This window comes from Centroberyx affinis, unplaced genomic scaffold (genome assembly GCF_046629955.1).
Source record: "Centroberyx affinis isolate AG114_WGS23_722 - 3 ecotype Tasmania unplaced genomic scaffold, CSIRO-AGI_Caff_v1 ptg000175l_1, whole genome shotgun sequence".
Lineage (NCBI taxonomy): Eukaryota > Metazoa > Chordata > Actinopteri > Beryciformes > Berycidae > Centroberyx > Centroberyx affinis.
Window position 1 is genome coordinate 148,217 of NW_027278872.1, and position 18,012 is coordinate 166,228.

Sequence of the window (18,012 nt, forward strand, 5' to 3'; positions counted from 1 at the left end):
AAGTTGGAGTGCGGGGGTCAAAACAACCAGTGAAGATAAGAGCTCATCTTATAACCCAAAGGTTCTTTCATTAAATATTGATTCTACTTTCCCCTCTACCAGCTCCAATGACATATTCTCAGTTGTGGATGGCAGGGTAACATAATGGATAGAGAGACTGTCCTGTAACTAAAAAGTCACAGGTTTGTGCAGCAGCCAATGTCTCTATCATCAGCGTCTTCCCTGCCCACTCATTGTAAGTTGCTCTGGTTAAGAGCAGCAGCTACATGCATAAAATTAATATGTATTCATATCTAGCCTACTTGAACACTCAGATTTACAGTACATGAGGTGATAAAAACTTCTGAACCTTTCTCAACAAATCCAAGGAACAGCTTTAAGTTTGTTAATACCTCTACCAGTGTGCAGTATTGTTGCAGTGAATTAGAGTACATTTCTCTGTTTAGCACTTGTCAGTTTAAATTTCAGGTCAGAATGTATCATTGGGAAACCAGCTTGTTCCTCTTGGGAAATTTATACTGTTACTTGAAGGAGTCTGTGACAGTCTGTTGATGAAATTTGAGTTTCTGTAGGTGCTGCTCTTTTCTTTGTTCAGTCATGGTGGCTATCGCCACTAACCACTCAGTTCTTCTATTTATTTCATACAAACTGCTGTTGCTGCTTGTGAAACCCTAAAAACGCATGAAAAAACACATTTTTCCCAGGAAAGACCTACTAGACACCAGGTGTTTAGAACAGCAAATGTAAAAGCTCTCATGAACTGGGTATAGGTTGTGCTAAATGAATCTGTGATAGAGAGTAGCAAAACAGACATTTATTTTAATGAAAATGTCATGGGTTATTACTTTAAGTAAACAGCTGTCAAATTAAAAGTTAGTTATAATGATGTTGATCTTATGGAAGAATGTAAATACCTCATTATAGACTAATGATGTGTTGTATTGTAGGTGATCTTGGAGTGGCCCACCGACCTAGCAGTTAGTCCTATGGACAACTCCCTCTACGTCCTGGACAACAATATAGTGCTGCGCATCACAGAGAACGGTCAAGTGAGTATTGCAGCGGGTCGACCTATCCATTGCCCGTTGGCTGGGATGGAGCGTGGCGTGGCTGGTGGTCAAAGGGCACAACTGACTCCCCTAGAATCTGCCGTTTCCATCACCATATCCTACCACGGGGCCTTCTACATAGCTGAAACAGACGAGAGAAAGCAAAGCCGGATCCGTAAGGTTTCTGTGGATGGTGAGATAACGCATTTGGCTGGGGCCCCCTCTGACTGCGACTGCAAGAATGATGCCAACTGTGACTGTTACCAGACAGGGGATGGCTATGCCAAAGATGCCAGGCTCAATGCCCCGTCCTCTCTAGTGGCAGCTCCAGATGGGACGCTCTACGTGGCAGACCTGGGCAACATCCGCATCCGGGCAATCTCTAGAAATGGGCCAACTTTGGCCTCCAGTGCCAATGCCTATGAGGTGGCTTCCCCCGATGCCCAGGAGCTGTACGTGTTTGACATCAACGGTACCCACCAACACACTGCAAGCCTGCTCACTGGCGACTTCAAATATACCTTCAGCTACAGCACAGAGAATGACATCACAGCTGTTACCGACAGCAACGGCAACACTCTGAGAATCCGTAGAGACCCCAACCGCATGCCGGTGCGTATCGTTGCCCCTGACAACCAGGTGATCTGGTTGACCATGGGGACCAATGGCGGACTGAAAACTCTTACAGCTCAGGGCCAAGAGCTGGTGCTTCTTACTTACCACGGTAACAACGGTCTGCTGGCTACAAAGACCTCAGAGATTGGCTGGACAACATTCTATGAGTGAGTATATTGGAGATTGAAGAGATCAATCTGTGCAAATCTTCATGTGTCAAAGTCAGACTGATTTAGGTTCAGGTTCATTTTGGCCCACTGCATCTCTGCAATGGAACTGGCCCACAATACAAATTGAACACACCTCCCGCGTTCTGCACACCGATGCAAACTCTCCACTTTTTAACCAAATGCACACAAGATTCTGTACCCCTGCATTGTGTTGTAGGCCTACTGGCAGATAACATTGTGTTTAGGAATGAAAATGCATTGCCTGATTTTCATGGACTATTGGATGAGGAACCAGTATTACCAGGCTTACAGTTCTAGGATTTATTTGACCAACTTATGCTGTAGCTCGTCATCTGCTACTGAACCGATTCAGACACCGTCCTGAACATACTCATACTGTGTGTGCATATGTGTGGGCCTGTGTGCCTGTGTGTGTGTGAGGGGGGTGGGGGTGGGGTTCTGTGTGTGTGTGTATGTGTGTGTGTGTTCTTGCTCCCCTCATAGCGCAGGACCAGTTTACTCTATAATTGGTAACTTACCTGCAAACTGCTTTAGGGTACACAGTTAATTGAAACCTAATTATAAAATTTGCCTCAGATCTGTAAAATAGCCTAGTTAGACTTATAATAACCCAATATCCATAAAGGATGCCACTTTTTCTTTTTCCAATTGACTAAACCATGAGTATCATATATCATGTATTCATTATTTTTCTGGAGGCCAGGTAGCAAAAGAGTAGCATTATAAGTGCATCTTACAATAACATGTTGAGCTGATATGCATAAATTTAAAAAAGAAAGTTTAATATAATGACCAACTAAGCTAATGACTTCAGTATAATGCACTTTTCGAGCCAGCTGAACCTAATGAGGCCTCTGTGTGTTGGAAGCACAAGATTTTTTATTTTTTGTATTTTGTTGTTAGTGTGGCCTTTGGTGATTGAATTTTTCACCCATGTGTAATATGCTGTCATGTTTTATCACATTATGTTATAAATGATATCCTCAGTTTAACTAAAATAGCTAAAGCATTCCATTGACTTTAACATGGCACATCAATCATCCAAATAATTGAATTAATTACAAGTTGGTGTTTTTAATATTTAAAAATTATAGTTGATGAGACGTGAGTGTCATTCACCCCTATCCAATATTTGGTTAGCACTTTGGGTCAATCCAGCAGCCCCTTCACTCATGCTCTGAAAACTGGAACATTTTAACAAACTGATAATGAAAATGTGACATTTTAATTACAAGAAAATAGATGGTCTTATTCAACAAGTTGAAAGAGCTCTGATAATTGAATGCACTGTTATGAGAGAAAGCCCTTGTACATATCAAAGCTTTGTCATTTAATGTTCTTTTTGTCAAACAGCTACGACAGCGAAGGGAGGCTAATGAATGTGACGTTCCCCACTGGAATGGTGAATAACCTGTACACAGACATATACAGCGCTTTGACTGTGGACATTGAGAGTTCTCTGACGGAGGAGGAAATAAGTATCACCACGAATACCTCAACCATTCGTGCCTTCTACACTCTGGCTCAGGGTAAGGCAGCACTGCTCACCTTCCTTATACAGGCACCAGAAATTCAGGCAGCCATTTTGAAGGTGGTTATTTGTCATTGTTTCAGGGGTCACCAGGGCAATGTTGAGTAAGCTTAAGTCGTGTATCATTACAGCTCAGAGGGTCTGACAGACTACAGTGTAAATGATTGCTCTCTCAGTGTGTGGGTTTGGGTGTCAGGGAGACGCATCAACCTTGTAGCTAAATGGTTTCCACTATGCGTAGAGCCAGATGGTCCAGCTATTTCTAAGGCCTTATTCATTTTCATCCTTTTGATCTGAAAACGGTCTAATTTGAAATAATAAGTACTTTTAGCATCATTGAGTACAACCAATGGTCTCAGGGGATCGTCAATAACACTAAGTCTTGAACATAATTAGCCATTCCGTTGTTTTAAATTGCGCTTTTTTTGCCATCACCAGACCAATGTAGAAGCAGCTATCAAGTGGGCTTTGATAACTCTCTGAGGATTACCTATGCCAACGGGATGGACACCCACTACCAGACAGAGCCCCACATCCTGGCAGGCGCTGCCAACCCAACTGTAGCCAGACGCAACATGAGCTTGCCAGGGGAGAGTGGGCAAAACTTGGTTGAGTGGCGCTTCCGCAAAGAACAAGCCAGGGGGAAAGTGATCGTGTTTGGACGCAAGCTTAGAGTAAGTCTGATTATTCATTTATTTATTCATTTTTTTTGTGCTGCATGCAAATGATCAGTAGCCTATGCCAATAAAAGGGAGTGTTTTCTGTGGTCTTGCATAGCTCTGAGCATAGAGCATATCACTGACACTGTGAACATTCGCGATTCAATTCCCACCTGGGTCACCCATGCTCAAAATCAATGAAACCGTTCAACAAAGAGGTTGTTATTTTGTTAAGTTTGGTTGTTAAGATGTTATTTTATGTATTTAGCTATGTCACTGTCTTTAATACAATCTTGCAAAATGTTGCTGCAATGCTTTCTGCCTCTCTTTCCTTAGGGCTTAATGGGTCACATAAACATTTAAAGTTCCAGATAAAGGGGCATATCAATATTCCAGTACTGTATATAAGTTCACACCGTCTTATTGCCCCTCCTCAGAATCTGACACTGAGATTTATGATTTACTTTATGAACTTAACTTGGGTGGTTACTTTGCCTCACAGCAATTTTCGTCTCTCCAGTAAATTTAGGAGGTTGTGATTTAAGCGTACCTGAACAATTGCCAGAGTGTCTCTCAGTTTAATGAAGCTCGTGAAGGGGCTGTTAATCTCTGTGACTACCGTAGTGGCAATTTCAGTTCATGCAGTTTTAAAAGGCAACCAGACAAAGAACATGTGAACTCCACCAATATCAAAACAAATCAATTCTATCTGAGTTTGTACTGTTGTTTAATCTATGTAAAGTGCTTTGTAGCCATTGTTCAAAAGTGCTATATAAATGAAGATTAGTATTATTATTAGTAGTAGTAGTTGTTTACTAGTATTTTGTCTTACACCTACTGAAATCAAACCTTCTCTACAGGTGAATGGACGGAACATTCTGTCTGTCGATTATGATCGCACCTTGAGGACGGAAAAGATTTACGATGACCACAGGAAGTTCCTCTTAAAGATTATTTACGACACAGCAGGCCACCCAGTGCTTTGGGTGCCCAGTAGTAAGCTGCTGCCTGTTAACGTGAGCCGCGGCAGCAGCGGGCAGATCAGTGCCCTGCAGAGAGGCCCCACCACCGAGAGAGTCGAGTATGACAGCCAAGGCCGCCTGGTGTCCAGGGTGTTTGCTGATGGGAAGACATGGAGTTACACCTACTTGGAGAAGGTGAGAAAATAATATGATCTGAGGAAATGTTATGTACGGGATAATGTACAGGACGCGGGTCATTATTGCAAAATAAGCCCTGACAGGGTCAATTAAGACCCTGACACAAAGTGAAGATCGGCCTTAAGGGGCTTATTTTGCAATAATGGCCAGCTCCCTGTACATTAGCCTTATTACATTGTTTTGTCAGGGACTATGTACAAAAACATGAATCTCAGTTAATGAGAAGAGCTGCTTTGCAGCAGATTTAGCTACTAGCTAATTTCCATCTGTAGTCCCTTAGGCAAGTAGACATAAAAACAGTGCAAAACACTTAAAAAAAATAAATAAATACAATTAAGTCACACAATCACATTCATAATCACATTCCCAACTCTGAGCAAAGTAACCTACCCCACCCCTAAACTCCTCTTGCACACAGACACACACACACACATTAATGCAGACATGATTGGTTACTTAAAGTCCAGTTTTTAACTTTACAGGAGAAAATATGAAAATCTTAAATCTTCAGATCAGTAGTGAGCTTATTCCATTCCTTTATAGCTTTAAACGAGAAAGCAGATTGTGCAAAGGCAGTGCCTCTTTTAGGGATACTGCACTCACCCCTTGAGGTTGACCTTGTAGCTCTGCTCATATGCTCAGAGCGGAGTTGGACAAAACTCTTCAAGGGTGGAGGGGCAGCATTATGGATGATCTTAAACACCAAACAAACATCTGAATATATAATTAAGTTGTCAAAGTTTAACATATCATATCTAGAAAGTATATGACAGTGGTGATATTGTCTTGATTTCCTATTGAAGATTTTAAGGGCTTTCTTATGAAGTGACTTGAGTGGCTACAAAGCAGTCTTACTTGCCTGAGACCAATATGACACACAGTAAGAAAAATGAGAAAAAATCATTCCATTCAAAAATGTCCAAGATGCCTCAACTGTAAGCGAGTTTCTAATATCTAAAATCAGCAGGACTGCATCCACAGAAACGTCTGTAGCTAGCATCCATGGGCTACACTAGCAGAACTGCAACCATAGCAACGAGCTGAACTCAAGTTTTATGCTCTCCAAATAAATAAAAAGTAATACTGGAAATATTCCATGTTTCTAACCTGGGTTAACCAAGTGTTTTTACCACCAGGTGTCGCTAGTTAAATTGATTAGAAATGATCAGAATCGACCAGATTTCTTGACTATGGAGTGACATAATTAGATGTAAAACAGCTGACTGCTATGTGAAACAGTGGTCTGCTATTCAGAAATAATACACCTCAGAATGCATTAATTGGCCAGAGTATTCAACAAAGCCGAGATACAGATAACACAATCTGTGTGCTACCCCTCTCTCTCTCTCTCTCTCTCTCTCTCTCTCTCTCTCTCTGTTACATAAATACTCTTCAAATTTAGCTTAGAACATTTTTCTTTCGAGTTGTTTTGAAGAGTGTAGTTGACTTTGCACTGAGATGCTCAGATATAAAACCATGCAGAGATTTATTTTGCTACTCCTGGCATCATCCCTTCATTGCGTGACCTGGGGAGGCCATGTCAACACTCTGACACAGGGAACACAGAGAGCTCAGGGAGCACAGGGAACCTCAGTGTGGTAACGGATGACTGGGCATGACATTTTAACAGGAAGGGTGGTAAACCTTTGGAAGACAGACTGTAATCCAAAGTGCATACAAATTAATTAAATAAGTCTCTTGTAGGAATTAAAAGTAAACATTGTTTTTTGTCAGATACAAGCGCATGTTCAATTTACTAGACAACAATTAGAGGTTAACATGTCTAGCAAACACCCGAAAGAACATATCTTTTCCAGCAGCATTCTCAATTTTGACAGGTGCTATGCGTATCATTTTTAAGCATCAATATATCATTGTCAAATTACTTGTGATACCTTGGTATAATCTTTGTGAACAAATTAGATTATGGCTTAGTGCTAGAGTTTCTCAAAATTAACACCACATTTCCCATAAACCCCGTTTCCTCCTGTCTCAAAGAGGATTCTACTTGTCCCCACTCACACTCTGTGGTGTCACTCTGCATGCCTAGGTTTTTAAGAACAAGACAAAGGGTAAGAGTTGATAATTGATCAAGTCATTTCACTTGTTCTACCATCTGCCATTGCGAGAAACTCTGAAAGTTTTAGCTCTGTTTGCACTGGAAGAACAGCGCAAACAGAGCCCTCTCCCTCTTTTGTGCCTTAGAGCATCTCCCTTTGTGCTGTCGAGCAATCCAGCCGATTTTGAAATCCAACCCAGTGGCACACACTGTAAAATGTAGTGTAAGAAGCTGCCAATCTTCTCAACGATGGTCTTGTTTGTTTACAGTATTTATGCTAATGTCTCAAATTAATGCAGTAAGGATTTATTGGTGTAAAAATGCTGCACGTAGCACCTTTATTTTGCAATATTTCAAGTGGAGAAACCGTAAGATTCACTGCAATTATTTAACAAAAATGTTAATTATGTAACTCCAAACATTTGTGTTGTTTTCCTCTCTTCCCTCTAGTCCATGGTTCTCCTGCTGCACAGTCAGCGCCAGTACATCTTTGACTTTGACTCCCTGGACCGGCTTTCTGCTGTCACCATGCCGAGTGTAGCCCGTTACACCATGCAGACCATCCGTTCAGTGGGCTACTACAGGAATCTTTATCATCCCCCAGAGAGCAACGCTTCGGTGGCCGTGGACTACACTGAAGATGGCCTCCTACTAAGGGTATCTCACCTGGGCACAGGCCGTAGGGTCCTGTACAGGTACCGCCGGCAGAACAAGCTGTCAGAGATCCTGTATGACAGCACAAGGGTCAGCTTCACCTACGACGAGATGGCAGGCGTGCTGAAGACCGTCAACCTGCAGAATGAAGGCTTCATCTGCTCCATCCGTTACCGCCAAGTGGGTCCCCTGGTGGACCGGCAGATTTTCCGATTCAGCGAGGACGGCATGGTCAACGCACGCTTTGACTACACTTACGACAGCAGCCTGCGCGTCACCAGTGTGCAAGGCGTCATCAACGAAACACCACTGCCCATCGACCTCTACCAGTTTGATGACATCTCCGGAAAAGTGGAGCAGTTTGGAAAGTTTGGGGTCATCTACTATGATATAAATCAGATCATATCCACAGCGGTCATGACCTACACCAAGCACTTTGATGCGCACGGACGCATCAAGGAGATCCAGTATGAGATCTTCCGCTCGCTTATGTACTGGATCACTTTCCAGTATGACGATGTGGGACGGGTCACCAAGAGAGAGATCAAGATCGGCCCCTTTGCCAACACCACTAAGTACGGCTACGAGTATGATGTGGATGGCCAGCTACAGACTGTATACCTGAACGACAAAGTGGTGTGGCGGTATACATATGACCTTAACGGAAACCTCCACCTGCTGAACCCCGGAAACAGTGCCAGGCTTCTGCCATTGCGCTATGACTTGAGAGACCGCATCACCCGCCTGGGGGACATCCAGTATAGAATGGACGAAGACGGCTTCCTCCGTCAGAGAGGAGCAGAAATCTTTGAGTACAACTCCAAGGGACTCCTGGTGCGGGTCTACAGCAAGGGCAATGGTTGGACAATTCAGTATCGTTACGACGGACTCGGACGTAGAGTGTCTACCAAGACTAGCTTGGGCCAACACCTACAGTACTTTTACGCAGATCTGAGCTACCCCGCCAGGATTACACATGTATACAACCACTCCAGTTCGGAGATTACCTCTCTCTACTATGACCTCCAAGGTCACCTGTTTGCAATGGAGATAAGCAGCGGAGAGGAGTTCTACATTGCCTGTGATAACACTGGCACCCCCCTGGCTGTTTTCACCAGCAACGGCCTCCTGGTCAAACAGGTCCAGTACACAGCCTTCGGTGAGGTCTACTTTGACTCAAACCCAGACTTTCAGCTTGTGCTTGGGTTCCATGGAGGACTGTACGACCCTCTGACCAAACTGTTGCATTTTGGGGAGAGGGACTACGACATAATGCCTGGGAGATGGACTGTCCCAGATGTTACCACTTGGAAAAAAGTTGGCAAAGAGCCAGCACCTTTTAATTTATACATGTTCAGAAATAACAACCCCATCAGCAAAGTGCATGAAGTGAGAGAATATGTTGCAGGTAAGAAATGTGCAGAAAAGATTATAATGCTGCTGCTGCTGCTGCTGCTGCTGCTGATGATAACTACTATATTATTATTATTATTATTATTATTATTATTATTGTTAGTAGTAGTAGTAGTAGTAGTAGTGTTGTGAATAATGATATATACAGTACTGTGCAAAAGTCTTAGGCATATGTCAAAGAAATCCATAAAGCAAAGATTTCAAAACTAATGAAATGAAAAGTTTCTGAATATCAAAAATGTACAATAAAGAGCAGTCTACTGACACACTAATGCAGAAAACAAATAAACACCTAAGACTTCTAAGAAATATATATAAAAAATCTAGGGTGCCTAAGACTTTTGCACAGTACTGTATATTTATGTTTTTTGGTTTATTACTGTTTATCCTGTTTATTCACCAGGTACTGAATTTGTCAGCTGCAATGCATGTGAAGTGAAGTAAATGCAACAATGCAATATGATCCATTGCACACTGAGAACTTCTTAAATGCAGACACACACACACTGTGTATAATGTACCTCAGCTCATTGCCTTACAAAGTATCTAAGTAAGATGTATACGATATTCATATAACTGTAAACTATCTCACTGTCTGCATATTTAATGTCTTTCTTTTTCTTAGATGTGAATAGCTGGCTTGTAACCTTTGGCTTTCATCTACACAACACCATTCCTGGGTTTCCGGTCCCAAAGTTTGACTTAAGCATGCCGTCCTATGAACTGAGGAAGAGTCAGCTCTGGGATGATCTGCCGGTTGGTTTAATTAACATCTCTTATACATGTTTAACATAAAACGAATTGAATAGCAAAAAAGCTGAGTCTGTTTAATAATTCTGCTCCCACCAACAGACAATATGCCTTTGATAGGGTGGGGGATCAGACACAACAACAAAATAACTATTTTTTTCTATGATGTTTTCCTCTTAAGTCAATATTTTGAAGTCGCCACATTTTAATTGGATTGCCATATATTTCATAGCATATCAATTTTAATTGGGCCATATTTGCATAATAACAAGCACAAAGTGTACTTTCCACTGTCTTGCCTTAGTTATCCACTGAACACATTTTAGCACTAACTTCACATTTTAGTATTGCTGCTGTTAAAACAATCTTTTGAAGCTATTTATGTTGGGCTACTTTGGTATAAGGCCTTAACACAAAAAGTGTTGCCCCAAAATTGTCACAGGGGATTTATCTACTTTTGGCTTGAGAACACAGCTTGAAAACACCATTATCTTAGAGGGAGATGAAAAACTCTTTGAAGCAGAGCAGCCTCTGCTTCTAAATGGCCTGGAGAGTCAGGTTCTGCCATGTTCAGGCGTTAACGTTTCACTGCACTTTTCCTACAGTCTATCTCTGGGGTCCAGCAGGAAGTAACCAGACAAGCGCACTCTCTCCTGTCATTCGAGCGGCTGCCAGAGGTCCATCTCAGCCGAGGTCGCAGAGGTGAAAAGTCTTGGCTGTGGTTCTCAGCGGCGATGTCTCCCATCGGTAGAGCCGTTATGTTTGCCATCTACAAGGGCAGTGTGCACACTCACACGCTCAACGTAGCCAGTGAGGACTGTATCAAGGTTGCAACCATCCTCAACAACGCCTTCTATTTGGAAGACCTTCACTTTACTATCGAAGGTCGGGACACACACTACTTTGTTAAGCCGGGCCTTCCAGATGCCGACCTCGCCGCTTTGCACCTCACTAGCGGACACAAGACCCTGGAGAATGGTGTCAATGTGACCGTTTCCCAGTCCACCACAGTCATGGATAGTCGGACTCGCCGTTTCGCAGATGTGGAGATTCGGCGTGGTGCTCTGGCTCTTCATATTCGCTATGGTTCCACTGTGGACGAAGAGAAAGCCCGGGTTGTTGAGCTCGCTCGTCAGCGGGCCCTGGCTGGTGCGTGGGCAACAGAACAGCAGCGAGTACGTGATGGGGAGGAGGGGGTCCGCCCCTGGACAGAGGGGGAGAAGAGGCAGCTCCTGAGCAGTGGAAAAGTTTTGGGGTACGACGGGTACTACGTGCTCTCCATTGAGCAGTACCCAGAATTAGCGGACAGTGCTAATAACATCCATTTTCTTCGACAAAGTGAAATTGGGAAAAGGTAACAAACTGAGGTGAATCTTCTGCCAAAGAGACTTTGTTTCGGTAGACAAACACTAGTGGGCAAAATGACTGTAATCGAAGGTTAGAAGCGGCTATGTACACAGACGTGTTGGTGTGTTTTTGTTAAAAAAAAAAGAAAAAAAATCGGGGTCAAAAGCAATGCTGTGCATTGTGACTTAGGGACTACAGAGTAAATGTATAACTACACCAAGCCTTAACATGGCAATTACAGGTCAGTTCCTCTGTAGCACAAGCCTTTTGGACTCTGGACTCTTTCAACAGGAGCAGAGGAATAGTGGTGTTTTGGGGAAACAATGAACTGTTTTAGGTGTTTTATGTTTCTTGTTTTGATCGAGAAAAGTCTGGCTCAACAGAAAGTATTAAAAGAGGAAAGGAAATGTTTACATTATGCATATCTGCACTTCTCCGGAAAGAAGAAGTATGTGGCTCATGAGCTTCACACTCGCAGAGCAGGCAGTGACCGTGAGCAAATGTTTGTTTTTAAAATCAAAGACTTCTGATGTTAGAGATATTCTCACCAAACAACCACTATGTATACCAGATTTAGCACTGTAAAACATCAAAATGTCTCATTCTTCTTAAGTTGCTTTAAAAAGGAAAAAAAAATGTAACATGTTTAAATACCCAATATCCATTGTGAAACAAAGGACAGTAACGGTATGAAGTAACTATGTTGGGGTGGGGAAAGGCACAGATGTGTCTTGGATAGCACAGGGACACCATGTTTTGTAAATTATGCAAGAGTTTTATGGGTTTTTTAATGAAATTCAATAAATGTCCGTACTAGTCATATTAACAGTAATTTATGTTGTGTTTATACATTACAAATAAAGTCCAACCGATTTTGATTTTTTCTTTCATTTTTCAGACATGCAGTGTTTTTTACTACAATTTAAAGTTACTTTTCTTCTCAATATGGCAAATCTGGGGCTTCTTCACAAAGCTCTGTTGAAGTAAGAACTAATTAACAGAAACCTGTACATGTAGTGACAAGTGGTGATGTATCTATAGCATGCAGTGAAATATTGTTTCCACTAAATTTAGCGTTTATTGGGCATAATGCCTTATGACCTGGCTTCCTGTCCGATGAATATTTCATCAACGCAAATATTTTATGAACCCATCTCACATAAACAAGGTTACAGTGGATCCAAATATAGATCACATCCATGTTCTCGGTAGGTATCATCATAACTTGTTTTTGAATGTTAAATGCCCTCATGGATTAAAATGACATTGGGGTTCTTTTTGGGGTAGGGGGTTGTCTTTTTTTTATGTTATTTTATTTTATTTTTTTTAAGAATTGGACAATGTTTTGCCATTTGTTTTCATGAAATAGGTCAACCATTTTTTTTTGTTTGTCAGAGGAGAAAATGTGTTTTCAAAGTGGCAGGTTGCTCAAACACTAAGTTGGCACAGTGGATATCACGCCTGCTTTAACAAGTCTTTCGAAATAGTTCTGCATGACCTCACTATTCCAAAAAAATAAAAAAAACACAAATGACATAAATGATTAAAAATACACCATCTCAACTACAAAGCTAAAGAAGACAAATCCAGCACTGCTTTGAAGTCAGCTGTTTGAAGCTGTTCTGAATTAAATTGTGTAAATTGTGGCTGAAAAGATTTAGGAGTGTAACTAACCTGAAATTTAGACAGTTGCCTAAAAACAGAATCTCAATCAGCATCATAATCCAAGGGGTTTTTAGGTATAAGCTTCTGTAGGAAGATTTGCTAACTCCATTTTAATTACATTTGGAGTTGTGATCATGCCCCAGCTTTCTCTCACTCATCTTACCATTAATCAAAGCAGTGAACAGTCATTCTGATGATAGTGATTTATTTTGCACCAGCTTTTGTAACCAAACGGGGAGTGGAAGGCTCTTTGCACAAAGGCTGTTTTATGTCGTTGTTTTTTTACCCCCCACCTGCTCCCCCAGCATCCCGCAGACTCTTAAACTTAAAAGTCTTAGTTTCAGATATTTAAAATGGTTTATTAAATTTAACAACAAGGTTATGTCTCTTTTAATGTTTCTCAACTCAAAATCTGAGTAACAGGCCTTTAGAGTTCTCATCAGACCATCATAGAGTATACTTCCCCCCTTCACCACCCCATTATGAAATCTCTTATGAAAGCTCCCCTGTGTGCTATTGTCTATTGTTCCTTAACAATGAAATTACAGTGAACTTATACAAACCTCCATTTGTTTTGATATATCCCTACAAAGAGAGTTTCAAACCCCACCAGTACTGAAAAAAGCTTGAAATACCAAGTGAGCTATCCCAAATATGAAGCGCTTAAATCTTTCATTATCTTAAAAGTCCTCTGATGCTCCCTAGTGGTACAAAATGCACAGTTCAGAAAGTGTTCAACCGCTCAGCTGTCTACATCATGTAGCAATACACTTGTTATAAAACCGAGGAATCATCGCTGCACTTTAATAAAGGTAAAAAAATATATTTATATATATATATATATATATAAATATATAAATATATATATAGTTGCTTTTGAGTTAACATCAAATAATTCAGTTGCACTTACTCACACTTGAAAAACAGACTAAAATCATCAAACCCTAACAGAGCTGAAGACATCTGGACACTTTAGGTTAATGTAAAGAGACATCAAATGGAATAGCTAAAGCAATGATATCAAAATGATCAGCAGCATCGCTCTGTAGAACTGCTGCAGTATCACACTGTGACCGCAGTAGGCACTGCCAGAGCAATACCACAGCATAGCACAACACAGAGCAAAGAGGCCTACTTCAAAGGCTTATATAAAAGAGATGGCACGACTTTGCAAGAACATCAAAGGCCTAACATCATCACGCAATAACCACATCAGAGCAGTGAAAAAAAAAAAAAAACGTTCTATAATTCAATTGAGCCTCATTTATTGCATACAACACAAAGGTAGCCATTTAGAATTCAAAGTTCCAAGGCTGACATATTTGTGCAATCACTGAGCCACAATCAAATATCATTACACTATTGCATTTTAAAGGAAGCACTAGATTCTTTATGATACTTCGGTTCCACATTAGAGAGCCCGAGTTTGTTTTGATAGTTGATTTTGATTTTTTTAAATTGATGTTGAGACAAATCATACCACGTTCAAAGTAAAGAATCTGGTTTCTAGATTTTGATGTCAAAGCTATTGTTATTGATATTGAAATTGGTATGTACAGCAGCTGATCAGTACTTAGAACACATCTACTGTAGATACGGGTTGTTCGAGGACACTGAAATTTACTGTTGAGCATTCAAGAAGCATTTTGGGCCAAATTCAAAGAATCTCAAAGAAACAATCTATAATGGGAGGTGCTCACTTGATAACCCCAGTGACATAACTGCATAGCTAGTTTACATTAGATTCTACATATTTGAAGTGAGGGTCAACATAGACTTTGTATCTTGCATGCAGGTTCAATGCTGGTACATGTAATGTAATGTCACTTAGGGATTTGGGAAACCAGGGTTGGCATCAGTTTCTCCATTTCTAAGCGTAGCTTACTCAAGTTCAATTCAGATGATATGAATTTGAGCTGAGAGTGAGGAAAGAGGATTTAAATTGAAGTTGAACTTAGCGATTCAACAAATGTGATATAAGAAATGTGCGATCAAGAGCAACAACCAATCTGATTAGATAATTATGAACACATGAAATAATTAACAGATTGAACTGTGAAGGGCAGCACACACTCAGATTTAACAGCACAAGTTTGCCTCCTTTGATGGTATATACTTCAACCAACACACATTAATTTTCAAAACCTGACCAAGAGCTAAGCAACTGTTTTGAATTTTAGAATAGATTTTTACATTAAGATAAGGCCAAAGCACCATCAATTCAGGGGGGTAAATATGATTATAACTACTATTTCCTTGCATGATTTTGAAAATCTAACAGTACTTTGACTAGAAAGTGTGTCTAAGAAAGGACAGAACGGCCTTCATCCTGTAGCTTGGCTCAAGTCATATGGACTTGGTTCACCTCAGTTTTGAATGCGTTTATTGCAAACAAATGGCACATATTTCTTGTCTTAGCTGATCACTTGGCATATGCATTGTGGGTGAAATATTTATTGCATTCTTTACAATGTTTGACAAAAATAAAAGATTCTTGATTTTATTTAGTAATTTGTTGGGGTTAACACACAGTGTTAGAGCAAAATACTCATACTCCTAACTTATCCTGTTCTATATCGAGGCTCTTTTTTGTTGGATACTCCAGCTCTTTTTAAGAGACTTGGCAAACTAGAGACTCAATCATTTAACAGCTGACAAAGGAATCAATAAGTTTAGCAGGCTATTTGGATTGAATACATGGCTGTCCAAAACCTGCAATTTAAAAAAGGACTGAACTTCATTGATAACTTTAACCTCTTCTGGGGGCGTACAGACCTTTTCAGAGCAGATGGCCGCCATCTGAACGGGTCTGGAGTGAAACTACTAACGGACAATCTCCTCTACTCCCTTCATCACCCATCTGCCCCCCGCCCGGCCTCTGACACACTATAGTCCCAACTTCAACAGCAACCCATAGATGACCAGTCACATTCACCACAGCCCCTCCATCCCAGCCTCAGCTTGGAGCTCTCCGTTCCTCCCCCTTCCTCTCCCCCGCCTCCCCTCTGTTAGGATGTACAGATAAGATGGAAGAACTGGTGAATGCAGGTGGTAAACTTACCCCCCGTCCTAGCCAGCCGCCAGGCTCCACCACCCCCAAAGCCCCGTTCATCAATTCTCCCCCCTCTTCCCCCTAGTCCCTCTCGCCCATGCCCCCCCCCCCTCCCCTCAACTCCCCCTCCCTGCCCCTCTCGACCTTCATCCATCCTGGAGGCGCAAAGCACACTGTGTCACATCAGCTTTCCTGATATCAACACCGGAGAAGCAAACAACTGATGGTCTTGGGGTCCCTGCTCCAATGTAGCTGGTATTCATGAAATTTCCCATATCAAGCTGGGACCCAGTACATTTATTGCTGCATCACAACCACCACCAAGTGTTTTTAGGTCAGTGCCTGTTACTTTCCCCATTCCTGTTTGGACTAGCAGTAGAATAAGCAAGACGTACCCTGCAAACTTGTCATATTTGATAAGCTCTATTCTCTGATGTGTTTCAGTGCAAACAGGTGTCATTTGGGGATTTTACATCTTTTGAATACCTTGCTTTTACCTGAAATGTACTCTTCCAGTTTTATTTCTGATTCTATAAAGACCACCTAAACGGTCTAACAATTTCTTTGACTATTTTGTTGAACTACTGTCCAAAATCTCCACAGATTTTGCTAGAGGCTTTTGCTCTGTCTCAACATGTGTCGGAGCCCACCCACAATCGGGGGCATACCTTGGACTTGATTATCACTAGGGGTCTCAATATCACTAAAACTGCTGCTATTGATGTTGCCATATCTGACCATTTCTGTGTTTTCTTTGATGTGTCTATAAATCTGTAACTACAAGCTAGGCCAAAAATTGTTAAAAAGAAATGCTACATCAATGATAATACTGCTGCAGCTTTTATGAACACCATATGTCACCAATGCCCACTGTGCGTTGTACTAATGACCTTGTTGAAAACTTTAATTGTCAAATTAGGAATGCCATTGATGACATTGCACCAGTTAAGGTGAAAATTTCTGGTAAGCAAAAAGCACTCTGGATAAATTGTAATTGTCTGTAAAACAACGGAAAAGAGAATGCCGAAAGGCTGAACTTAAATGGTGAAAAACAAAACTCCAGGTTCACTATGATATCTACAAAGAGGAACTTCAAAACTACAACATAGAATTGAGAAATGCCAGACAATCCTTTTTTTCCAAGCTCATTAGTGAAAATACAAACAATGCACATACTTTTTTTACTACTGTTGATAGACTGATAAATCCCCCAGCATCAATTGCCCCAGAGCTTGTTTCTACTGCTAAATGTAATGAATTTGCCGCCTTTTTCAGTGATAGGATTGTGAGTATCAGACAAACTACTTTGTGTCTATCAGTGACTTTGTCTCTGAAAGGGTCAGTATGACATGTGGAGTTCCACAGGGCTCAATCCTTGGCCCTTTTTTATTCAACCTCTAGATGCTTCCACTAGGACATATCACACAGAAAAATAGCCTTCATTACCACAATTATGCAGATGATACTCTATATATCTCTTTCTTCAAGTGACTTTGGTCCTGTAGATTCTCTGATTCAGTGTATTTAGGAAATTAGTGACTGGATGTGCCAAAACGTTCTTTAGATAAATAAAGACAAAACTGAGTTAATTATCTTTGGTAATAAGGAAAGGAGACAGAAAATTAGGGCTCACCTTGGCTCCCTGTCTCTCAAGAGTAAAGACCAAGCTAGGAATCTTGGTGTAATTATGAATGCTGATCTCAATTTTAACAACCATATCAATACCATTACAAGATCAGCTTTTTATCATCTTAAAAATAGAACCAAAGTAAGGGGTCTTATGTCAAAACCTGATACACGCTTTCATTACCAGCAGGTTACTGCAATGGTCATTTCTCCGGTCTCCCCAAAAAAAGAATGTTGATGC

General features: G+C 41.1%; 1 protein-coding gene across 11 annotated transcripts in view; it reads left to right on the forward strand.

The window, feature by feature from the left end:
* The window catches only part of LOC139657431 (teneurin-3), a 119,287-nt gene extending 107,848 nt beyond the window's left edge, over positions 1-11,439 (forward strand). For all 11 annotated transcript variants that reach the window (XM_071535316.1, XM_071535293.1, XM_071535324.1 and 8 more), the window contains 7 exons: positions 948-1,831; positions 3,209-3,384; positions 3,825-4,060; positions 4,906-5,202; positions 7,715-9,326; positions 9,957-10,087; positions 10,687-11,439. In XM_071535316.1, coding sequence (XP_071391417.1) covers positions 948-1,831; positions 3,209-3,384; positions 3,825-4,060; positions 4,906-5,202; positions 7,715-9,326; positions 9,957-10,087; positions 10,687-11,439 — 4,089 coding nt within the window. The remainder of the gene's footprint in view (positions 1-947; positions 1,832-3,208; positions 3,385-3,824; positions 4,061-4,905; positions 5,203-7,714; positions 9,327-9,956; positions 10,088-10,686) is intronic.
* The last annotated feature ends 6,573 nt before the right edge of the window (positions 11,440-18,012 follow it).